Source organism: Cryptomeria japonica, chromosome 10 (genome assembly GCF_030272615.1).
Source record: "Cryptomeria japonica chromosome 10, Sugi_1.0, whole genome shotgun sequence".
NCBI lineage: Eukaryota > Viridiplantae > Streptophyta > Pinopsida > Cupressales > Cupressaceae > Cryptomeria > Cryptomeria japonica.
This window is the reverse complement of record NC_081414.1, coordinates 293,086,438-293,112,694: the sequence shown is the minus strand read 5'-3', so window position 1 is coordinate 293,112,694 and position 26,257 is coordinate 293,086,438. Positions and strand designations below refer to the sequence as shown.

At 37.1% G+C, this 26,257-nt stretch overlaps 1 protein-coding gene across 1 annotated transcript in view; it reads left to right on the top strand.

Moving 5' to 3' along the window:
- Nucleotides 1–26,257, top strand: part of LOC131029345 (E3 ubiquitin-protein ligase KEG) — a 54,345-nt gene that overhangs the window by 13,680 nt on the left and 14,408 nt on the right. Inside the window, exons 2-3 of the mRNA XM_057959793.2 lie at nt 9,221–9,623; nt 9,766–9,857. Coding sequence (XP_057815776.2) covers nt 9,246–9,623; nt 9,766–9,857 — 470 coding nt within the window. The 5' untranslated portion in view covers nt 9,221–9,245. The remainder of the gene's footprint in view (nt 1–9,220; nt 9,624–9,765; nt 9,858–26,257) is intronic.

Here is a 26,257-nt window from a genome sequence, read left to right as displayed (position 1 = left end):
ATGAACATTTCCTTCCGTCAACTTCCTTATTTGCCGGTCAATCCAGTGCTTAGTGAATTTCAGCACTGGTCTAGCCAAGACATTCAAATCATCCATTTCGGGCTCTAACCAATCTGGCAACTGAATGGGCTGATCTTTTACTTTCTCAAATTCAGGTTGCACCAAATCTGAATCCTCCTTCACTTGATCCGACACTTGATAAACTTCACTTTATCTGATGGTGTCAAGGGGCAGTCTGGAATGCATTTTCTTCCGGACCTCAAGGTCATCCTCGACACCTGCCCAATAATCTTCTAAGTGAAACTTGTGTATGAATTTGATGCCAACAACCTTCCTGATTTGGCGGTAAGGATCATACTGGGCCCTAGATGTATAAAATGGCAGGCGATAGAATGCCAATTCCCCTGCTGCACCCTCAGTGGCCTCCAAGCCTAGGCATATTTCCATGAAGTCACCCAAGACAACTGGGAATTCAATTGATTGCTTCTTCTTCTGCAATTGATCATAGGCAGTTAACTGTCTCATGAGCTCCAACAATATGAGCTTGTCTGATGGATATCTTGGCAATTTGTATGACTGGAATGAGAATCCTTGCGTCTTGATGTAGGTGAATTTAGGAAACTGCAAGAATGTAGCTCCATACTTCTGGACCAGGACACTTGCTTGCGGCGACACCCTTACGTGCAACTTCTACATAAGCCGTGTCAAGTACATAGTGAAGGTGTCATTCGCCAACCTGTAAGAACTAACATTGTGAAGATGCAGCTGGGGATAACACTCATGTACTTTCAGCTGTGCTGGTCCGCAACCCATGATTCCTCTTTCTGGCAGACCATCAAATCCTCCCCTTTGCGCAAGCATATAGAACAGGTAGGAGCTCATGAAAAAGGACTGGGACCTTTTTTCTTTTAAGTTTTTCAACTGCTCATGCAAGTAATGACTAATCAATCTGGCCCAGTTAACTAGCCCATTTGCATTCATGATCTTGCTTATGTAGAAGAACATCTAGGTTTCAAAGTTCACAGAATGTGAACACCCCATTACTCTGCTCAGCATCTTTATCAGGTCCACATACTCCTACTTGAACTCAAAGATAGTGAGAGTCTTTGGCATCTTGGAGGCATGCATCCTAGGCTTCAACAACCACTACTTATTAATCAAATCAGCACACCGGGCAGGACCTACTTCATATACTGCCTTAGCTCCGCTGTTGGTCCTGTATGTCATGGAATAATGCGAAGGAATCCCGAAAGCCTCACCAATTGACTTCGGAGTCAATGTTGCCTGCAACTTGCCATCTGATGTTGAGATTGTCTTCCGCTCCAAATTATAATGTTTTGCACACTCTAGGATCAAGTCTGGACACTGAATAGTAGGAGGAAAACCAGCTGCCGCAACAATTCTGCTCTTGACAATTTTGATAGCTGTTGGGGATGGACTATGCCCATCTGTCCCGAACATTTTGATCTTGAATACAGCCAGATTGAATTTGCCCAAATTAGTATCGCTGATTTCTTCCCATTTGGAATTCAGCCGGGAATGAGGAAGGAAACCTTTCATTTCTGCCTTGATCAATGTTTGCTTGGAGAGGGAAGCTGCCTTGCTTGATTCCGCCATCTTGAAAAGCACCTTGGAAATGATGAAAACAAAGACTAAGTATGACCACTCTTGACTTCTCCAATTCTTCTTTCTTGAATCCTGCACGTGAGAAATGAAATGCCTCTCCATGCTTATATAGAATCCTTCAAAACGTCTTGCTAAGTTAGGAGGCATCAAATTAGCAATTGAGTTTATGATGCGTCATACTTTCCCAATCACTGCGCTATGCAAAAGAAACTTCCTTTGTGAGTGAGTTCGAATTTAGAAGTTTCATTAAATGCACTAAGCCATGTGTCATACTTGGAAGATTCTCTTCGCCAACTCATTAACTTCCACTCTTTCAAATTTCGGAGGGAAGTTGAACGATTTTTTCAAGATTTGCTTGATTTCATTCTAACTTGTTGCCTTCTGCTTCTGAAGAAATTTTCACGCCCTTTTCAACATCCCCTATTTTTTAGGGATCCCCCTTAAATTTAGGAGCTAGGTTCATTGGATAGAGAAATTCACCACGATTCCGAATCTATAAAATTTTCCACATTCTGACAAGATTCAGTGTCTAAAAATAGAAATTTCAAAAATTTGCCCAAGGGGATTTTTACTTTCGATTCCTCCTTGACCCTTTGACTTTGCATACCTTAGAATATTTTCTGAATTTTCAATCCTAGGCGTGGATTTTTCATTGGAGAGGGAATTTCATCAATTTTGTGAATTCTCCATGACTTCTTGATTTTGGCGCCCAGCTGGAGAGTAGGGCGGAATTTTGCATTGGTGGAGGATTCAATGAATATGTGAATCCTCCATGCCTCCTTGATTTTGGCGCCTGTCCTTCATCTTGGGTGGAATTTCCCACTGGTGGAGGATTCAATGAATTTGTGAATCCTCCATGCCTCCTTGATTTTGGCGCTTGTCCTTCATCTTGGGCAGAATTTGCCACTGGTGGAGGATTCAATGAATTTGTGAATCCTCCATGCCTCCTTGATTTTGGTGCCCAGCTGGAGAGTAGGGCGGAATTTTGCATTGGTGGAAGATTCAATGAATTTGTGAATCCTCCATGCCTCCTTGATTTTGGTGCCTGTCCTTCATCTTGGGCTGAATTTTGCCTTTCCATGCTTCCTCTGGATTGGGATGGATTTTGAGCCCCTTTCGGATCAGGCTACCATATAAGAATTTGGGATGATTTTTCCAGACTTAGAGAAATTTCCCGAGCTTTCCATTTCAGGATTGGGCTTCCAACACTCAATCATCTTTTGGCTTTCTCTGTCTGCTTTCTGACTTTCCGGAATTAGAAATAGTTGCAAATGCCTGATCTTTGTCACCTTGCCCAAATGGTCCTATCAGAACAAACTTTCCAAAAATAGAAACCTTTAAAGTGTCAGCGTTAGACCCCTAGACAGGATACAGAAATGACTTACCAAAAATAGAAATTACTAAAAATAGTAAGTTTGATTTTTGGCAAAACGATGACATTCTGTGACTCAGTAAAATCCCTAAAAAATAGGAATGCTCCGTTTTGGCTCAAATTTTACTAGGAGGTTCCTTGAAGGGTCTTGATTCCAGTTGTGTGTTCAGTTTTTCCAAAACCCTAATAGAAACCAGTGTTCCACGGGGACGCGTCCCCCCCCTTTTCGGCCATGTCTCCCCGTAAGAAATGTCTTGGGGACGGGGGGACGGGGACGCGACGTCACCCGCCGTCCACCCCCGCCGTCCCGCCACTGCCACCCAAGCATCGCTAAGACGCCCAGACGTCTCCTATCGCCCCCACGTATATGCAATGTTTAAAATTTAAAAAAAAAAAATTGACTTTTTAAGTTTTTTGAGGGTTAAGGGGTAACTCTAATTGGACGTGGGCCAATAGAAAAATAACACCCGACGCCTTTAGAAAATAATAAAAGTATTTTTGGCCTCGTGGGGCGCTGCCCCTTGACCCTGCAAGGGGCAATGCCCCTTGACCCCAACTTGGGGGTGCTGCCCCCAAACCTCCATTGAAAAATATAGGGGGAAACTGCGCCGATAGAAGTAGGGAAAATCTAACCTCCGAGTCTGATTAGGCTCCATATAACAACACAACTTAGAAATCTTGGTATTTAGATTTAGTATTTCAAATTTCCTATAGTCTCATTTGAAATGTAATTCTTATACTGTAATACTGTCATACATCTTTTCAAAACTAGTTTTTCAAGTACTATATGTATATGTATAACTATATCAGCACCACCACCCTGCCACCCCCCTGCCGTTGTCCGCAAACTTAGGCCTTTGCTCCCCTCGTCCCGGAAACGCGTCCCTGTGTCCCCCCATCCCCAACGCCCGTGGAACACTGACAGAAACCCCTAAAATCTAGGACAAAAGGCAGAAACCCTAAAAAAAGACAAAACAGGCCCTAGACTTCACCAAACTCGCCCAAACAAAAAGCAGACTAAATCCAAATCACCCTCGAACACCCACAAAGTGGAGAGATTGACGAGACTGCCACTAAAACTCACAAAAAACCAAGACCAAATGACCAAAAGGGCCTAAAAGTTAGGGGGTCCCTATCTGGGATGGGGTGATGTGTGATTAGGCCACAACAAGTAGTCCTTGAAAATTGGATTTTCAACACTTGATATTCTGAAAATCCTAAGGAAATCCCTTGAAAATATTCTAACTTAAGGAGCTTATAGTCTGATTTAACTTCAAAATCAGAATTAAGTTCGTTCAAAACTTCAAACTCCTTAAAATTTACTCTAACTTGCTTGAAGGGCAGAAAATGAGAAAGAAAGGAAGGGAAATCTATTAAATTTATTCTTTCTCCTTAAACTTTGAAGAAAATTGGGATCGAAACCCAATGCCCTGCCCTCAAAACTAATTTTCACCTTTGAAAAATGAAGAAAAATGAGAGAGGAAGCTGTTTGGAGAAAAGAATCAGATGTTAATCTCAGAAAATTAATTAATATGCTCTCCAAACTATCAAATCTCTTCCAAAATCTGTGTTGAAACTTGTGAAAATGGTTGAAAAACTCAGGAATAAGCTTGGGGTCTCCTCCAAAACCCTTTCAACCTGCATAAAACCTTTCAAGTTTATTCTCAATTTGCTCTAGAAACTTTGAATATCAAGTGAAGAAATGAGGAATGAAGCAGGTACTTGTATTAGAGTTCGAATCTGAAATTAGAAACATAGAGGATCTTCGAAATTTGTTTCTAACTTGTCATTTAGTCTTTTGAAACTACAAGGAAACATTTCTAATTTGGCGTTTAGTGAACTTGTCAACACTTAGGGAAGTTCGAACTTCATCTTATCTTCCAAATGCAAGTTTCTAAATTCATTTCCAATCTACAAATCGAGCTTGATCTTCAAATCGTTGAATCCAAAACTTTCTATCTTGATCTCAGTTCGAACTCTATCTTGAAATCTTGCTGACCTCACCTTGGAATATTCTTTTGCTTTCAAACTTAGCATGTCTTCTCATGGGGCGGACTTTATTGTTTTGATTCTCCTTCCCATGGCGGACTTGAACAAACTTAAAAACCATTCCTTATGCCTTAAGGGGACTTCATGTTTGTCATGCACCAACATACTCTCCAAGGGCGGACTTTGCACTTTAAAACTCCTTCATAGGGCAGACTTCATGCACTCAACTTCAAGGCAGACTTTGGAGGGTGGACTTTGAGACTTAAGCACCATTTGCTTCTTATCTTACCTTAGGGTGGACTTTGGAGTCTCCCTCTTCATCATGGGTGGACTTTAGAAGACTTCATCTCACTTTGCTTGCTTCTTACCTTAACCTTCATTGCAAGGTGGACTTTGAGCTGGCTATGATCTTAGGAGGGAGGAATTTTTGGAGAACATGACCATTGCCTTGGTACCTTGGGCGGACTTTCTCCTACATGTGCACTTTGGAGGGCGGACTTTTTGGAGAACATGACCGTTGCCTTGGTACCTTGGGTGGACTTCTTGAAGTTCACCTTGGGCAGACTTTTTGTGAGTCTTCATCATCTTGGGCGGACTTTATGAAGATCATGACCATGCTTCCCTTCCATGAGGGCGGACTTTTGATTTCCCGACTTACATTCACCACCAAACATGGATTAGCCAGACTTAGAGAAATACTTGAAAAACTTCAAAATTTGATAACTTCATCAATTTTAGCCAGATTAACATGAAATTTGAAATCCATACTCAGGAACCTATCCGAAGCGTCATGACCCCTAAAATCCAAGAACTTTGCTTTTTGGGTTAAAACTTGAAAGTTTTCGATCACAATCGATGCAGGTCAATGGTGCTGGTGTAAACCCTAGGTCCCTACTCTGAAAAAGCAAAAAACAAACATCCCTAAAAAATTGGGAAAACTTTCTAAAAATAGCCATCCCGGGGATCAAGCTAAAAATGCCAAAAACGAAACTTCCTAAAAAATAGGAAAAAGCAAAAAACAGACATCCCTAAAAAATTGGGAAAACTTTCTAAAAATAGCCATCCCGGGGATCAAGCTAAAAATACCAAAAACGAAACTTCCTAAAAAATAGGAAAAAGCAAACTTTCCAAAAATAGAAAGTTGTCCAAATTTGCTCAAATCAATTGCGTTCTTCGTCCTTTGGCCTTTCTAGGCACTTTGACGATGTCTAGACTCTATTATCCCTTGGCTTGCAAAAACTAACTTTCAATCCTTAAGACTCAAACCGTTCAAAACTTGACAGAACTGAGCAAAACTGAAGCGGAAGGCAACGGGACACTAAAAACCCCTAGAAAGCAGCAAAGGAGAGGGTCCCCATTCTCAATGGGGTGATGTGTGAAAAAGGTCACAACAGGTTCAAACCTCACATTGTCCTTTTTCATCACATCATTTTTGCTCTATGAATTAAATTTATATTCTTTTCATTTTTTATGCAATCAATGCTTTGACTTTTGAGACAATTTGTAGTGATAAGGTTAATGTGCTTTCTAAACAAAAATAAAGTCTTGGTTTGATCATATTGTAAAGGTGCATTATTAGTGGAACACCTTTAAAATTGACAATGTTTAGTTTCATTATGTTACCAAATGTTTGTATTCTTGAAGCCATCAATGCTCTACTCCACAAAGATTCTTGAGACTTGCATGCTTTTACCATCAAAGAGTTTAATGTGGCATCAACCGAATAAAGAGTAATAGGCTCTTAGAGGAGGCTGGAAGCATTGGAGGTTGGACGAATCTTATTATCTTGAGCTAGCCTCTTGTTCATAGATGACACTTTGCATGAAAAGTTCCGGTTCTATATTTGTGTCTCTTTTTGGAGCAAGTTGGGTGCTTGGCAGTTTTGTGTTGTATCTGTGGATAGTTGAGTATGTCTTGATCCACAGACTTGGTAATTTATATCTATAGATAGTTAAGTATGTCTTGATCCATAAGCCTAGAAGTGTGTACGTGTGAAAAGTTGAGTATGTCTTGATTGACATGCAAAGTTGTATTCTTGTGGATAGTTGAGTATTGTTGTTTTATTTTGTCACTTCTGTGACAACACAAAACAACAGTGTGGATGAGGAAATCCTCCAAGTTCGTAGGGCAAGCTCCTTGATTTAATCTACTTTAACATTTAATACCAAAAACAAGCTTGTTAATATATGAACACTACACAACCTAGTTAATACTTGAAAAACAATTAATAATCACAAAGCATTCAAATCTGTTTCATAGATTCAATCATTGATGTCACACAGAGTTGACACCGATTGTCTTATTAATTACAACACTTGGGATTGGGTTTGAATAGATATCTTGGCAGCATAAGTTCGTTTCACTTCACATTTTTAACACAAAGACACTTAACAATGTAATTGACTTTGAACTTGAATGACAATTTTTGTAGCATAAGTCTAGCATTAACTCTCATTACATTGTATGTGCAAATGACACATATTTATAGTCTCCTAGCTGTATTTTTTTTGAAGCTTTAAACATAATAAAAATAATTGCTTTGAAAGCAATTCTATCATCTTTCGAAAATAATATAAAAATAACATATTTTCTATCCATTTTTGTTTCTCATCTTAAGCGTCCATTTGAATATAACTTAAGGCTCTAATATTTTAATTTTTTCTCTAATTTTCCTTTAACTAATCCTCAATCTTGGCTTTGACGTCACTTTGAATAAAGGGCTTGGATTCATTGATTTATCTCTTTTATTTTGCTTTATTTTCATTCCAATCGTTACATGGGCCCATAAACTAACTTGGATGCCACTTTTGCTCTGTTTCCCACTTTGTTTTTGCAATTAAAGCTTAGGCACCCATTTGCTTTCTGGTGGAAGTTTTTGTTCATTAATTTCAGTTTTCAAATGATTAATTCACAACTGCAAATTTATTTAAAAACACAGATTTTGATAAAAAATCCATCTCTCATTGCCTCTCATCTTTCTAAATTCTATTTTCACATGACAAAGTTTGAAATTGTTTTGTTAATTTGCTATTTTTGCCATACGTTGCTCTTCTCCAGAATAGCAAAATAAACACGATTTTCGTGCTTATTTCCTCAATCTAGGATACAATGTAAACTTAGAGGCTATATATTGTAGTTTTTTCCTTTCATTTAACATATTGATCTAATTGAATACAAATATTGAAATCTTGTTATTCTTATATTATTTGCATTTGAATTATTTTAATCTTTCTGTGTAGTTTAATATTGCATAATCTTTATTAAACCTAAAAAATCCAAATGACAGTAGTAAGACCTTATTTTATTTATGCAAAGATTTGCTTACTTTAGATGATATCTCAATTGACATAGAAATGAACAGGGCCATGTGTTGCAGAGTTATTTTAATGTAATCTCTCTTCCTTAAATGCCTTGCCATTGGAAGGTAACTTCATTCTAGATGAAAAAGGAGGTATTGGCAAACATCTTGCATAGGTCCTCTACTAGATCATAAGGTCCAACAAAGTACAGTCTAGCACTAATTTGTTCAGGCCCATAAGTAGCATGAATTTCCTAGTTTGTGTCTAGCTCTACGAGCCTCAATGTGTTTTGGTCAGAGTCATATCATTTGTATTGAGCATTCAGATGGTTTCTAGGTTTAAGTTCAAAGTTCTGTGGGTACAAAAATGTGTCCATGAACAACTGTTGCTGATTTTGTGGAAGACATTGGATGAACCTATTGTACTCCTTGCATGTTGAAATTTCATGTCCTTTTAAGCTTGTAAAACATGCAATTGTTCTCAGTATCATATTTATGTGGTGAACTACTGTGTTTATTTTGGCTTTGCCTGTCATTAAATCATTATATCATTCAGATTTAGCTATATATTGTTACATTTGTTTTGCCATTTGTGGAATTTTTGGCCTTTTTTGAAATATTGACATTTACCTTATTAATCAATAGGGTTTGCATGATTTGACCTGAGATGCTTCAAGTTTGTCATTCATTTAATACACATGATTTACTGCAATATGTTTCAAAGTCAAACAATATTCTCTGTTATCCTTTTTTGTTACATCTTGGGCTAGTCAATCCTTAGCAATTTATGCATATTTGCACTCTATTACTTATGTATTGGCATATTCATCTCTGCTTCATAAATACAATTATTTCATAAATGACTTAAGACTGTATTTAACACCATTTGGAAGAGATTTTAAGGTTTCAATGCTCTTTTTTCTTTCTGTTAACAGGTTCCAATTTATAAAGGGGTATAATATGGCCAGCAGTACTAGTAGTTCATGTCCATCGAAAGAGTCTTTTGAATATGAGTTGCTTGATAAAGATGCAGAAAACCTTAAGACTGTTTCAGCACTGCCCATTCAATCTAGTCCTTGGATTGATCCTGAAGTCTTAAAGCTTACACATAGAATTGGAAGGGGCCCTTTCGGTGATGTGTGGATAGCAACGCTTCATCATTTTACAGATGACTGTGGTGATTACAGTGGTAATTATCGTGAAGTGGCGGTTAAGATGTTAAATTTTGTAAGTGAAGAACAAATTCAGCCTTTGATGAAAAAATTTGAGAGCACATTTTACAAGTGTCAGGGCACACATGTATGTCAGCTATATGGTATATCTGTAAAAAATGGCAAGGTAACAGATTTCATTAGCATATTGTAAATTCACATTGTTACTCGTTTTAAAATTATTTTTTGATTTAGTTTACTGGAGTAGTTATTTATTCATTTTTTTGAAAGTGTCTGGATATACTTGCTCCTTTTAAATTTTTGTGTAGATTTGCATAGTTATGAAGTTTTATGAAGGCTCTGTGGGAGGAAAAATGGCTCATCTCAAAGGAGATCGACTTCCCTTACCAGATATCCTAAGGTACTATGATAGATACAAATGTAAATGCATTTGAAAGATTTTTTTTATCAAAATGAAGATATTTGCATATTAGTTACAAGAACGCGCATAGACATTCATTTTTCTAATCCACAGAGCTGGAAAGATTGAGGCATGAGATTATTCACCTGCAGTTTTGCTACAAAGGGGGTAGTCTACAACTTTTGGCACACGCTTTTTTGCAATTATTTCTGAGAACTGATATGACAAATTGGTAGAGTTGTACTAATTTTCACTTGTTGGAGTTCTCAAGATAAATACATCACTTCATTCACTTATCTGGTTGACTTTTTTTCATTGATTTTGATATTACTGAAATAAAAAGGAGAATGGTTGTTTCTCTTAATATTTTGATGGTGTAGCCTGTCTAATTGCACAAAACAAGATGCCTATTTCATATACACGCATGCGCATGCACACACACACACACACACACACACTTGTCGGCACATAGACATAGACACAGAGACACACACACATCCATACCCATGATGGAAATATTGTCGTTGATGTCAAAGGAATTTGCTTGTTATCATATTGGATATTGATGAACTTATTGACGATGTTTGCAAATATGAATTAGTATACTTTACAGTACCATTTTGGATGATACTTTACAGTACTTTATACATACAGAATATGCATGCAGTGATAAGCGTTCTTGATTGACAAAGATCATGAAGTTTGATGAATGCTTGCACTTTGTTGATTATACAGAAGTTTGGTTTACACTATACTTTACGTGATTCATATTTTACAGTCTGATCATATATATTTTACAGATCTGATTTAGTTGAAGAAGTCCTCATCATCCTCATCCACGTTGAAGACTTGATCATTGCTACCATGGACTAATATGATTAAAAAAAAAAGAGATCACAGACCATCTCTTCTACAGCGTAGAGAAAGACAATGAAAGTTCTCTGTGACAAATTAAGGAATGCACAGAAATGAATGAATAGAGAACAGCGATTAAAATAATATACAGTGATCAATTGGTAATGAGCAGTGATTGGCAGCAATAATAAAAATCTAAAACAACAATTACAAAGGAAGTTATTTTTTGATAAAAAGAATTCAAATAAATTATTTATGGGGCCCACCTCCTCATGTTAGAGTTTCCCACTAGAAGACAAATTTATGGGGCCCACCTCTTAATGTTAGAGCCCCCACTAAAGACATAATAATCCTACGTAAAAGGATTATAAGGAAGTGACTTAAAGATAGCGATATTAATGAACCAAGACAAAGACCGATTCCACACTAATGTGCAAAGGTGGCATCTCTTTAAAATACAAGTTGAGGTGTCAGCATCTATGGAAGCTATTCATAGTATCGAAGAATGTGGGAGTCTACATGTTGCCGTTGATAAAGATGACACGTGTCTTAAGTGAGCAATTCTTAGAAGACTTGGAGAAAATCCGATACTTGGTTTAAATTGAAGGGTGATGCGAAAGCTCTAAGTTTGAAGATGCATCAAGGCAATGATAATAGGCAGCGTTGAAGACTAATGCACAGGCAGTGATTGAAATAATGCAGCTATCTGTTAAAAGTGATCTCTAATGTTCAGCATTAAAGTGAATATCCATAATACAGCAATATAAGACAGAGTTCTGAAAGTATTCCTAAGCACAGGTTTATGTAATAACAGCGACTCTGTATTATGTAACACATAATAATAAAAAAGAAGCAGCGATTAAAGAAAAGAGATTCAAATTCAGAAACGTGGCATTTTGAAGACCATTGTAAAGACCATGCAGCATTTGAAGTCGTCTGAGCAAGCAGGCATGAACGTCATTCAAAGAGACCGCCGAAATAATCATTGACAAGATTCATGGGTGCAATAAACACAGTATTAACGTATTTTATGGAGCAGCTGTAGATATCCAGTAATCAATAGTAAAGAAACGTGGCCAAGACACATCCAATGATCATAAAGACACAACGATAGTATTGTTTGACCAGTGAAGAAGGAAACAATTGTGATCATATGAAAGCAATGAATTTATTCAAAAATATACAGCAGATTCTGAAGGAAGAGTAATTGCAATAAGTTCATAAAAGACTTAGGTGCGATTAAGGTTAAAAAAAGACAGATATATTTCAAAGTCAGCGATACAAATAATAAAGTATTATGATTTGATTATGAATGATGGAATTTTCTTATAGACAAAACGGATTCATTAAGGGATTTGTTTATGTAAAGGAAAGGTGCGATTAGTGAAAAGAGATATTAAAAAAGGGGGTGCATCGTCTTATGAAATGATGTCTTTCCACGTAAAGACATAAAGGTACGATAAGTTTATAAGACAATAGAAGTCAGAAATAAGAGTAATGTGCTGTGAATATATGTGGAGTTTGAAGAACAAAATAAAAAGAATATATTTTGGATGAGTGCATGGAAGTTTGAAGAGGTATACAGCAGAATGAGAAATTAAGATGAAGCAGATATAAAGAGTATATATGCAGATATAAAGAAAATTTATTCAGATATACAAAAGGAACATGAACAGGCTGAATAAGAATATAAAGAAGATCATTCCAGATTTGTATGGGCAGACTTATGATAGTTTTATGGCAGAGTTATAGAAAAGAATATGTGCAGATTGGAGAACAGACTGTAAGAGAGTTTTGTGGCAGACTTGTGATCATTTTGAGAAGGTGATTGTAACAATGTGAAGAAGAGAATTATAGCAGATTTGTTGAAGACATTATAATAGTTTGAAAAAGAAAATTTGAGAAGAATAGAATCTATCATCCATTGTTACAGCAACATCGTCAAGGTGGAAAATCAGATTTATGAGAAGTGGGTTGGTGCTCACAAAATCAGATTTATGGGAAGTGGGTTGGTACTCACAAAATCAGATTTAGGAGTTGGTGTTCACAAAATCAGCTTTGGGAGTTGGTGCTTCTAGTGGGTTGGTGCTCACAAACAAACTTAGGGGTTGGTGCCTATGAACAATGTTGTAGAAGATATTCATATAAAAGTATTGATTTGTTGTGGTTTTCTTCTGTAAGGATTTCCACGTATATATCTTGTGTTCTACTTGTTCATATTAGTTAGATCAGATATGAATGTTGATATGCAATGAATATGTTAATGACATAAGTTATATACTTTTGACTGAAGTTGAAAATGTTTAATTTGGTAAAATTTATTGTTATACTGATTCACCCCCTCAGTATAACCATGTGCTCTTCAACCAACACAAAAAAAAATTATAATCTGAGATTATTGAATAATATTAAACATAAAACACATTATATAAATGTCGAAAGGTAATATGCATAGATTGGCAGACTTGCGAAGCAAGGCTCCTATCATGCCCTTGTCCTGTGAATTAAATCGCTGCATTAAATATTAAAACATGAGTGACTAACTGAATGAAAGGAGGGCAGACTCAAGATAAATAATAAAAAAATAATAATAAAGAAAATTGCTTAAAGGGCCAACCTTGTGATTGAGTCTAGGTGAAATTAATAAATAATAATAATTGTTTATTGGGAGAGTCCAACTGGGATAAAATAGAGCTATTTACCCCAAGGGCTGACTCACTTAAATTGATTAAAAATATACTAAGGCCAACCCCACCTGAAAAGGTCGCGTCTCTTGGAGAAACCACACCCTTTTGATGTTGTATAAAGGAAGATAAAATATGGTAAGAACAAAACACAGCAGATTGGAATATAATTCTATTTAGAGTAGACAAAAAGGACAGATTAAGAGCAGATAAAAAGCAGGTTTGGAGCAGAAACATATGTGATTTAAAGGATTTAATTAAGTTAATAATAATCAACAGTTTAATCAAAGGAGATCAGAAGTCTTAAATATAGAAATCATCCCAGATCTGAACCATATTAATCAACAGTCAATAATACTCTAGTTCTTGTGGTATGCATTGTTAATTGTTTATATATATATATATATATTAAATGCACAAATCCTTATATATTAATATAATATATCTTTGCATTTAACACCATATATATTAGACACGAGTAGTAATACGATTTCCAAATAGAAACCATCAATCATGGCAAGGTGAGGAAGGGAATACAAGGAGGGGGAACAGTTATAGATTCCTCACTAGGCACACCTGTGATGAACCCTTGCAAGTTCAACCCTTCAACCTGCTGTAATCTGTAGATCTTCTTTGTAATTTTTAATTATTAAGATGGTCTTTTAGAAATAGACAGAAGTTGCAGAAAAGGGTTTCTTTAATTTGCAACACATATTGAAATAATACATGAATTTAATCAACTGAAACAATGAATTGGAGAATTCAGAAGCATACCCGTAGGTCCTTAGCCAATTTATTGAAAAAAAAGAATAAATCAGCAACTTACAAAGTTCTGATTTTTATTCTGAAACAATTCAGATCTACTCTTATTTAATACTAAGACACCCAAACAGTGGAAGATGGCACCAATAAATGAGCAAGCTGTGTGTTTGGGAAAAGAAACCTCCAAACCACAAAAGAATCAACAACAAAACAGCAAATAGGAAAACCCTACAACAAATCTACCTTTTAAGAAGCCAAATCTGCCCCAATTCAATTCAATTTGACTTCTGAATGAAGCCAACCAAGCTGCAACAATTTGATTGATCTTTCACAATCTCAAAGCTACTGAATTCTGAAGAATGCACGCTCTCCAAAACAGGTCCAAACCCTAGCTGCCATAGCCAAGTGCTCAGAAGAAAATGTCAAATGCTCAATATCAAGAATGAGGTTTAATTTCCATCTTGGCTGCCTAAATTCCCAAAAGGTGCGATTTTTGGCAATTAGGGATTTAAAAATTATAACTTGCTTTTAGGGTTTCCAACTTAACCCTAAAAGCAACGCCTAGCTTAGGAGATAATAAATTTTCACTTAAATAAATTTAAGTGATGCACTTTATGATTTTATATTAATATTTCATTAAAAATATTAATTCCCTGTGGAACCACTTAAAAATTCATATCTCTCTCATTATTGCTCGGAAATTGAATCTGTTAGAAGCTAGGGCCATAGTTTGCCATGCCAATGAAAATAGGATCATGTCTATTTTTAGTAATTTTTCCCTAAAAAATAGGAAATCCTCATAAAGTGTTAGAAACTGATGAAACGAAGACCAGAACTGAACTCAACACTGAACTAGAACAAATAGACAGACCAATCCTCAAGATACTGCATTACTGACCCCTTTATCCATACCTTGTTAGCCTACAAGGGTCCAAAAATAGGCTAACTCCTCAAACCCAAGTTCTTGACTAGGATGGGGACATTACAACACCACCTCATATGAGGTGGCAAAAGGACACATGAGGCCAAGAGGGATTGGGATATCTGCACTTGGGCCTAGGGTAGAGGATCACTTTGGGGCACCCTATTGTAGTTTCCCCACAAGCCTCCACCATGGTTTAAGAAGTCCCAATCATAGGAAGGTGAATAAGGGTGGTATGATGAGGGGGAACGGCTGTAGGACACGTCACTAGTTACACTGCGTCATATGAGATGGCGGAAGGTCACATTTGGCCAAGAGGGATGGTATATCTGCTTTTGGGCCTAGGGTAGAGGATCACTTTGGGCACCCTATCATATCTCCCTATCCTAATTCTCTATGGTTGAACTTCGTTAATGAATTAGATGTATCATATGACTAAAATAATGCTCCAAACCCTAGTAGGGCCTCAACCAGAATCTCTCTTGTTAAAAATTTAAATTGGTAAATGATATCTCTATTTCTACTTTTTTCCTTGCTTTACTTGGAATTTTGATTTTGTGGCAAAAACCAGGGCATTTACAAAAAGGGACATTACAATTGGTATTAGAGCCTTGACTTTACTAGCATGCAAGGTAAAGCTGGATCAATGAATGGACTCTAGTCAACAAGAAGGATCTAACAAGACATGTATTTGCGTGTATGCTTCGTGTCTACATATATTCACGTGTATGCTTAGTGATTTGTTCATACCTGATGTGTTTCCAGTATATCTACTCCACGAGTATCTATGATTACTATATACATATTCCTATCATCATGAAATTTCTATTTTTGGTTGATCTAGAATATGAGAATAACTAGGGTGAACCAAAAAGGATGCAAACTTGCTTAGAACATTGCATTTAAGGTCATAGATATGTGTCATGCTTCTAATCCCCATCTTAATATGAAAAGCTCACCCTTGCTTTGACTCAAAGACATATTCATATGTTGAATCAACCAAATGTGTCCCTTACCCATACAGGAGAGAAACCGATTTTTCAGTTGCTGATCTTTTGTTCTTCATTTCTAAGGATGAGAGAAAACTTACCCTAAATTATTAAATCCACTCGGAGAAAGGGCAAAAACATGTTAGTAGGATTATCGAATGATGCAAAAACAAGGAGGGACCCTCACATTGAAAAGATTTGGAAAAATTGACATTGTTTGAGGACAAGCAACTTTGTGAAGGGCAAACTGTCATGCCCCTATCCTGTGAATTAAATGGTGGCAGCATTAATTAATAAAACATGAGTGACTAACTGAATGAAAGGAGGGCCGACTCAAGATAAATAATAAAAAAACATAATAAAGAAAATTCCTTGAAGGGCCGACCTTGTGATCGAGTCTAGGCAAAATTAATAAATAATAGTAATTGTTTACTGTGAGAGGCCGACTGGGATATAATGGAGCTATTTACCCCAAGGGCCGACTCACTTAAATTAATTAAATATTTGCTTAAATTAATTAAATATATACTAAGGCCGATTCCCCTAAAAAGGTTGCCTCTCTTGGAGGAACCACACCCTTTTGATGTGGTATAAAGGGAGATAAAATATGGTAAGAACAAAACAAAGCAGATTGGAATATAATTCTATTTAGAGCACACAAAGGGCAGGGCAGATTGAGAGCAGATAAAAATCAGGTTTAGAGCAGAAACATATATGAATTAAAGGATTTATTAAGTTAATAATAATCAACAGTTTAATCAAAGGAGATCAGCAGTCTTCCATATAGAAATCAGTCTAGATCTGAACCATATTAATCAACAGTCAATAATACTCTAGATCTTGTGGTATGCATGATAATTGTTTATATTTATACGCCTGATGTATGCAGTAATAAATGCACACATCCTTATATACTAGTATAATATATCTTTGCATTTAACACCATATATATTAGACATGAATAGTAATATGATTTCCAAACAGCACCCATCAATCATGGCAAGGTGAGGAAGGGAATACAAGGAGGGGGAACGGCTATAGATTTCTCACTAAGCACACCACCTCATATGATATGGTAAAAGGCCACATGAGGCCAAGAGGGATTGGGAAATCTACTCTTGGGCCTAGGGTAGAGGATCACTTTGGGGCACCCTATTGTAGTTAATCCACAGGCCTCAACCATGGTTGATTATTGGGTTAAGGAGTCCCAATCGTAGGAAGGTGAATAAGGATAGTATGATGAGGGGGAACAGCTGTAGGACAACTCACTAGGTACACCCCCTCATATGAGATGGCAAGGCCACATGAGGCCGAGAGGGATGGTATATCTGAGAGGATTGCTTTGGGCACCCTATCATGCCTCCTTATCCTAACTCTCTATGGTTGGGCTCCATTAATGAATTAGATATATCATATGACTAAAATAATGTTCCTAATCCTAGTAGGGCCTCAACCAAAATCTCTCTTGTTCAACATTTTAAATTGGTAAATAATATCTCTAACTCTTTCTTTCCTTGCTTTACTTGTAATTGTGATTTTGGGGCAAAAACTAGGGGATTTACCAAAATGGACATTACAGCTCCATTGTGCTACCCAAGGATCAAATGCTTTTGGAGAAGAATCGTTTCCCTATCATTAGTAACTAGAAGGAGTGAGGAAAGATTTTGATTTTCCCCCCAGCTCCACTTTGTAATCAGGTCTATGGCCATAGAAAGTTGATGAGCTGCTCACATTTTCAATAGAGGAGTCAGGGATGGAAGACTAAGTGATATTAGTTGAACTCTGTCTTGTACAAGGTTAAAGCCTTTCTGTTGTTTAAATAAGTACACTAATGATTGGCAGACCAGTATTGACAGTGGGAAGCTTAGAAAAAACAGCAAATATATTTTATATATTGTTAATTATTTACAAATATTTTGCTCATGTGATCATCAACATGAGACCAATACAAGCTCACGCGAGAAATGAGACTAATACTAGCTCTTTTCGAGCAACCGCACTAGAAACCACCTATGAAAGACCAAGAGACACAACTTAGAAATCCACTTCTCTAGAAACCACCTCCACATTAGAAGCCATCTATTGAAGAGCAAGAGTAACTACTTAGAATTCCATATTAGATGTCCCTTTGGGATTTGAACTTGGGTCTCCACAATGAGAACTCAATTCTTTAACTGATTAAGCTTAACCCCTTGGACAAAAATCAGCAAATATGGAAAAGAACCCTTTTCAGAATGTTTTCGATGATGGGAAAAGAGAAGAAATAGAAGGCACAAACTTCAACAAAGTGATGGGGAGAAAAATTGCTGTAGCACATCTAATAGAAATAGCAAAAGCAGAATTTCAGAGGCAGTTTCTGTATGACATTCTCATTGCATTTAAAACCAAAATTATCAAATTATTATGGACCTCAAGGAGATACTTGCAAAACTCATTGTCTTTCCTGTAACACAACTTATCATCATAATGATGAGGGGAATTATATTCCTCGAGGAGACCATTGCGAAACTCACTTTATTTTCTATAACACAACCTATCGAGGGATATTCATATTAACTCTTCAATAAATAAATTTCAAACATGTTTAGCATTCATTTTGGTGGGCCACAAAAAAGGTAATAACCAACAACGTTAGTGAATGTTATGCATGTTATTTATCTTTTCTTGTTGGGCTCTTCGATCACACTAGATGTGGGTGATTCTTGAGATACTCTTAGGCTTTGTTTTACCATCTTCATGAAACACCAATATGTGATGTTCCTTGGGTAGTATATTGAGATCCCATCATGTGCAATTTTTGCGCACCTTATGATTCATATTTAGAGGTACTACTTTATTTTGTGGAATATTTTATAGTGACCTACCTTATGGTGTGGTATATTCTATAGAGTATAGAGTGTGCTGTTTGGACCAAGTGAAGCTGGATTTTTTTAGTGGAAATCCATACTTGAGCTGGACTTTTGAGTGGAAATTCACACTTGAGCTGGACTTTTGAGTGAAAATCCATAATTAAGCCAGATTTTTTATGCCTTGAACAAAATTTCCTAAGGACAAAATATTGGTTAAGGAATTCCAAGCAAAAACATGGAAATTTTGCTAAGGAAAAACAATTTTAACAAGTTGATTTCAAATTAAGATTTTTACAAGATTTTCCTTGCAATTATTTTGTTCAAAGATTTTTACAAGATTTTCCTCATTTCTTATCTCCTGTCAAGGTCGGAAAATCCTAACTTGACAAGGAATTTCCTTGTCTAGGGATCAAATTTCCAACTTTTCCAAACTTAGCACTTCAAAACCCTAAATCCTTATCCATTTGATGCTTGACAACAACTAGACAATATTTTTTGCTTTATTGACAACATTTGGCAATTTTGACAACTTTTGACCAGATGTTGCAACTTTTGTCAATTTTGACAACATTTGCAAGAATTCACATCCTTTGACGACTTACTATCCCGAAACTTACTAACTGGCTCAAAGTAAGAATTTGGTGACCTAGGGATATTCCTAAGGGCAAAATGTGTAATCAGAGCTCAAAACCATTGCCAAACCAACTAAACCCTAAAAAACGACTAGGCCACTAAGCAATTTAAATTTATTATGTGCTTTTTAATAAAACCTAAACAACATTGGGAGATACATGGATGGACAAATAATGATAATCTTCAATTGTATTTTGCACAATGTTCTCAGATTTGAAAAATCATGATGAATTTCAATTAAACATACTAATCTAATCTAATTTGGATTCAACTTAATAAGTTATTTGTGGATGAATAGATCAACATTCTTAGCAATATCTACAATCTTCCTTAGTGGCCACATATTGTTGTGCTTCTTCAAACATCAAAGAACATTGTTCCGATGGAAGATACTTGAGAAAGTAACAATTTCTATTGATAAAAAAAAATTCCTGCATCTTTTGCCTTTTATAGTAGTGTCGTTCATCCCACTCATGCATGATAGCATTCGTCCTCTCAAGCACCTGCTGCACTTTTTAATGTTGGAACACGTTTGTCATTGCGCCAAAAGATTGACCTATTAACACCCGATATAAACACCAGAGATAAGAAAACCATGGGAGGTAGTTAAGCCATGTCACAAATCCCCGAGGGAAGCATTGAACAATCAAGGCGATGAAGGGTGCACACCTTCCAACAATCCCCCTCTAGCGCAATAGAGGGATTTGAACTTGTGACCTAAGCCCTGACACCATTGTTGGAACACGTTTGTCATTCCGCCAAAAGATCAACCTATTAACGCCCGATACAAACACTAGAGAAACAAACGACAAGAGGTGGTTAAGCCATGTTGCGAATCCCCGAGGGCGGTGTTGAACAACCAAGGGGATGAAGAGCACACACCTTCCAACAATTAAGTGCACTAATATTTCATGGAGAAATAAGAAAGAAGACTGAATACATAAAGGCAAATGAAGAAGATTGGTGTAAGTAGATTCAAGTGAGTTGTGTATTATTATTGTTATATAATACAAAAAAACAATGGAGCTATGCAATGATGTTAGGTTTACTTTTTGATCATGTGCTTAATGATCATCCATATATATGAGAGACAAATTCCCTTGTTCTAGACATGCTTAAGCATTTGCAGAGATGATAATTCCAAATCTCGAATTTCGGGGAACTAATAACACCAAGCTTGCTTTGATTTTATCAATTCAACTTAAATTTTAGCTGCTATATCACATTTTTTAACAAAATGTTGTGTGTAGATTTTTGTCCTCATCTCTTGTATTTCTCCTCCAGGATTCACATCCTAATTTTGGAATTTCTTCGAGAATTTTTTAGTTCTATACTAAAATATCCATATGATAGTCATATAAATCTTTATAGAGGCATTCTTGCAGGCTTCCATGGTTTTGGGATCCATCGGAAATTAGATGTGAACACCTAAGCATAGGTAACTATGGCATGAGAGATAGTCAAGCAGCTGATTATAATAAGCAGATGTGTAATTTATCAAGACAAGCCAACTTGCATCCTCAAGACCTATTTAAAACAGCTGAAATTAGATGCACACCTACTCTACTTCATTAGCACTCCATAGACTTCACTTGATGAGCTTAGTACGAGCAAGAGTAGAGAAAGAGAGAGAGACATGAATCAATTATCATTTTAGCACTCAAACAATGAAAGATAGGAAAAATATCACTACTTGTTTATATTACTTTATAGGCCATTTTATACAATACAGTTGCCCAAATTTTGAGTTATTAGTTGATATGAGCCTCCCCTTACTTGAAGATAGCACACTCTATACTTTATAGAATATACCACACCATAAGGTAGGTCACTATAAAATATACCACAAAATAAAGTAGTACCTATAAATATGAATCATAAGGTGTGCAAAAATTGCACATGATGGGATCTCAATATACTACCCAAGGAACATCACATATTGGTGTTTCATGAAGATGGTAAAACAAAGCCTAAGAGTATCTCAAGAATCACCCACATCTAGTGTGATCGAAAGAGCCCAAGGAAAGATATCTGATAAATAACATGCATAACATTCACTAACGTTGTTGGTTATTACCTTTTTTGTGGCCCACCAAAATGAATGCTAAACATGTTTGAAATTTATTTATTGAAGAGTTAATATAAATATCCCAAAGATCCTAAAATCGCCCAGGACTCGCCAAACTCGGCGAGTTCGAGTACGATTTATGCCCCCTGAGTCTGGCGAGCTTGGACTCGTCCGAATCCAGAGAGCGAACTCGCCATACTCGCCGAGTTGGCGAGTTTGGCCTAAAATCGCCAAACTCGGCGAGTCCAGTGCTTGAAACTCGACTACCCCTTGACCCCACCTTGGGGGTGTTGCCCCAAACTCCTATCAAAAAATATGGGGGGAAACTGCGTCGATAGAAGTAGGGAAAATTTAACCTCCAAGTTTGACACTGATTGGATCGACCAGGTAGATATAGAGGCTGAGACTGTAGCCATGGCAGAGGAGGAGCGAAGAGAATGAGCAAAGACAGGAGATTCAGAGGTAGATAGTGACACAGATGTTCCTGATGTTGGTGAGCATGGCATGGTGTCATGGGGAGCAGCTATGGTTGTCGAATCATCCAGGACCTACCTTAGACGCCTTCGCAGGGGGCCGGGGCCGAAGGGTGCAGGCTCCTCTGAGCCATAGGCTTGTAGTTCTATTTACCTTTGGTATTTGTATGGAACATTTGATGATGATCATATGATGACATGGATTTTTTATTCCATGAGTTTTGTAATATCATATACATTTAACAATATTGATATATCTATGTTTGTTATTTCCTTCAGCTACAATTTGTGTTTATGCTTATGTGATTGATGTATACTTGTGTATGTAATCAAATGAGCCGAGTTTGATGATGTTATTGTGTCTTTAAGGTGTATTCAATAAAGGGTGCATGAAACTAGTTTTAAATCTTTAAAAATCTCTAAATTTCTTGAGTTTTTCACTTTCCAGAGTCCAGCCGAGTCTGACTCCGAGTCCCAAGTCCGAATCTTGGTCGGTCTTGCCGAGTCTGAGTCCCGTTTCTATGGTCCAAACGCTCAGGTTTCAGGCTAAAAAGAGAAATAGCGCCTAAAGTTCCAGCTCCGTTGGATCTGAGCACTCAATAGTCCAGCTTAGATGAGGAATTCTGCCCCATATTCCAGCTAACTAGTGGATTAGTGCTCATCACCAAGGTATGACCCCATGCAGGTGGCACTAACTTGGATTGAGCTTCAAGTTGGCCCTCTTTGAATAACAAGGTAAAATCTTTGAAATGATCAAAATTAGAACATCAATAGCAAGTCGGCGTAGGTTGATATTGATTCAAAAATGAAAAAAGTTTAAAACATATAAGTCAGGTCGGCTTAGTTGGAGATTTGCATTTTTGAGTGTTAAGATGCATATAAAAGAAGATCAAAATTTCTCATTCAAGCATCGAATTAATCCAATCAAAAAATGAATTAAGGAAGAGCAGACTTCAATAGCAGAATTCAAATGATTTTTTCTTGCTTTGGGAGTGAATTTCATCAACCTAATGATGTGAACTTTAGACCAGACCTATTGTGAACCTATTGAGGCCTCATTGCATGTAATTTTGAGGGCGTTTCTTACCATTTCTCAGGTCTGATCAAGTGCGAATCTCTGCCTGATACAGTGTGAATTTGAGAAGACCTTATCAATCATCGATTTCAGCCTCCAAGCAAGATCGTTTCCAGCCACGGTAAGGTGCAAAATTCTGCCTCAACTAGTGCAAATTATTCCAGCTTTACTACCTTGCACAGCATTGTAAATCAGACCTGACTTTATGAGTTAAATTTCAGTCAAGGGGAGAGTTGGAATATATTTATTTAAGGCAGATTTTATCTACATTTTTTACCTAATTTGTGCCTACATTATCATCCCCAAGTCAGAATTGAGTTTTGAAATCAGTAAGGTAGGCATTGGAGGAGAGTAAAAGCATCTCTTGGGGCTGGATTATCATTATGAAATCTGAGTTTTAATTTGATTCTTTTTCATTTTTAGATTTCTATGTTAGGATGAGGATCATGCATTGTGATGTTTTTTGACAAGTTTTTTAAGAAAATCCATTTATATAGGTCTTAATTGCAAGAATCATCAAAATTTCTATAAGTTCATTTTAATTCACTTTTTGCATTTCACATTTTGACATTTTCCTTACACTATTAGTCCTAGCATCCTTCATTTTATAACTAAAGGTGTTTTGTCTTAGGTAGTAGATGTCAGGTGCTGAGGCTGGAGGATTCTCAAGGCAAGCACACATGAAGTACGACTACAAGGGAGTCCTTCCTGAGTCAAAGATCATCTCGAAGTGGAAAAAGATTGGGGACACCAACCTTTGACACATCGACTTGGAAGAGTTCAAAGAACGAATGTATGGATACAATCCATCTACGCTAGCTAAGAGGATGGTGAGGAATGGAATTGTGCAAGCTGCTAGCTTCCCCTCTACAATACAATGTGCCGAGTTGATGGTGGAGTGTGCAAGACACTATTATCCCAAGGAAAGACAAATAATAGGACCTAATGGTGGACTGTTAGCTGATTTGACAGAGGATTCTATTGCGAAGGCTTCCACGTTCCAAGATACAATACTACAATTTACAAGACTTAAGAGGAAGCTTTGAGGGTATACAACAGTGGACCTGAGTCTTGTTTGGAGATTATCAACAACCCGTGGATGTTGAAGCCAAGGAAGCGTTATACCAAGATACCTAAGAAGCTTGTAAGATCTGATTTCAAAGAAGAGTATAGTGATCTGGTCACCTTGTTGAACTGAGTGATGGGTTCCCCTCAAACTTCCAACTTTGAACCTTGGATGTTTTCTTTCATTGAGGAGATCACAACCAGAGTGAAGATGATCAACTGGGGCAAGACAATCGATGACAACCTTGATGAGCAATTGAGGAATTTGGAGCAAACCAAATCATTCTACATGAGCTCTTAAATAGTCTACATGTTGGCAAGAACTTATTGGTATAGAAGATTGACATGTAGGGGACCAGTGGGGAAGGGAGAATGACAATTCAAGGTGTATGAATGCTATCCCCAATTGCATCTTCATAAAATGCCACCCATTTTAGTAGAGTCAATGATGCCTTCTCCATGTATATTGTTCGAACTTTGCAAGGAGGCACTCATAGAGATTATCACAAGAGGCTAAGGACTTAGTGAAGAAGTTTGGCCCGTGGTACATTTAGTTTCCCAAATTCACTTACATCCGAGTTCAAGGATTTTTACCTTCTCCTTACAGTCTTCCAAGGTATCCCATCAACAAGATGATATTGTTAGAAGTTACAAGGCAACTCTCTACATAAGATAAGATTCAAAAGAACAAACGTAAGGTCAGGACTTTTTTCCACTTGCCATTGGGAATTGAATTGAAACATGTCCTTCAATATAGGCAACCAAAGGATTAGAGGACGAGTTGAAATTCTATTCTCTTTTGACTTATGCATCAAGGTCAAATTGTGATCCTTATTAGAGGATTAGAATAGCATTTGGGAGAAAGTATGGACACAAGGTACACCTAAAAGAGTATTGGGTGAATGCTATGGATGATTTTGAAATAAGGAGAGGATGTGTACAAGGCTTTTAGTGCAAATGATAAGGATTTGTCGCCTATTTCATATTTTGGATTAGGTTGAGGATGACAGGAATTGTGCTCAATGCCATTTTGAAGAAGAAAATAGTAAACCCCTTCCAACCCCTAATTGGTCCGAGGTAGAAGTAGCGGATTTGAACATATTGATGAGACTAGTCATGGTACATAAACAACGATGGATGGATCACCAAAATAGGTTGAAAGAAATGAATATCCCTCTAACCAATGACTTGATGGGTGATTTGGAATCAAACTCATTTGAGGGTGAGACTGATGAGGGGCAACATGAAATCAGTGTTGGAGAAGAAAGAGATAGGCAAGAGAATGAAAGTCACAAGAAGGACATGGCCGAGAATTCAAGAGCAAAGAGGACTAAAAGGAAAGAAGTTTCAAGTGAGGAACCATCACATAAGAAGCAAAAGTCGAGAACAACTCACTCATTGGCTAGCACTTCTTCAGTTCAGCAGGTTGTCTCTTCTGTGGGTAGAAATGTAACATCAGTCATGGAGAATGAGTTACAAAAGGAGCTAGAGGCTCATCCAAGTGTTTCGACAAGTCAAGGGGTGAATGAATCCTTGGAATCCATTTAACAACGAGATTGTGAGGAAGATCCTTTTCAAGGTGTGGAAATTCCACTTGATGATCAAGTAGTGGTGCCAATTGAGGAAATTGTGAAAGATGCGGACAAGGCTTTCCTAGATGAGGATATCAATGAAGGAATGATATCAAAGGATTTCGTGACAATGAGGAATTGAATGATGAAATGAGTGAGTATATTGAACAATGTACTACTCTTGAGTGGCTAATAAACAAAATGAAGGAGGTTGTGGTAGAAACTAATGTGGACACTACCTTAGAAGATTTTTTAAGTAGAATTGGCAAGGCAATGGAGAAGAAACAGGCTAAAAGATTCTCCAAGATCTCGAGGGATAGTTCGGGATCTTGCACAGTGCAAGTTGCAATTCCAAGAGTTGATAAGACACGAGATGATATCACTCCAAAAGAGTATGGGATTACAACTCTTGATTTGGGACCGACAACACAAGATCAAGCAATTGAAGAGTTTG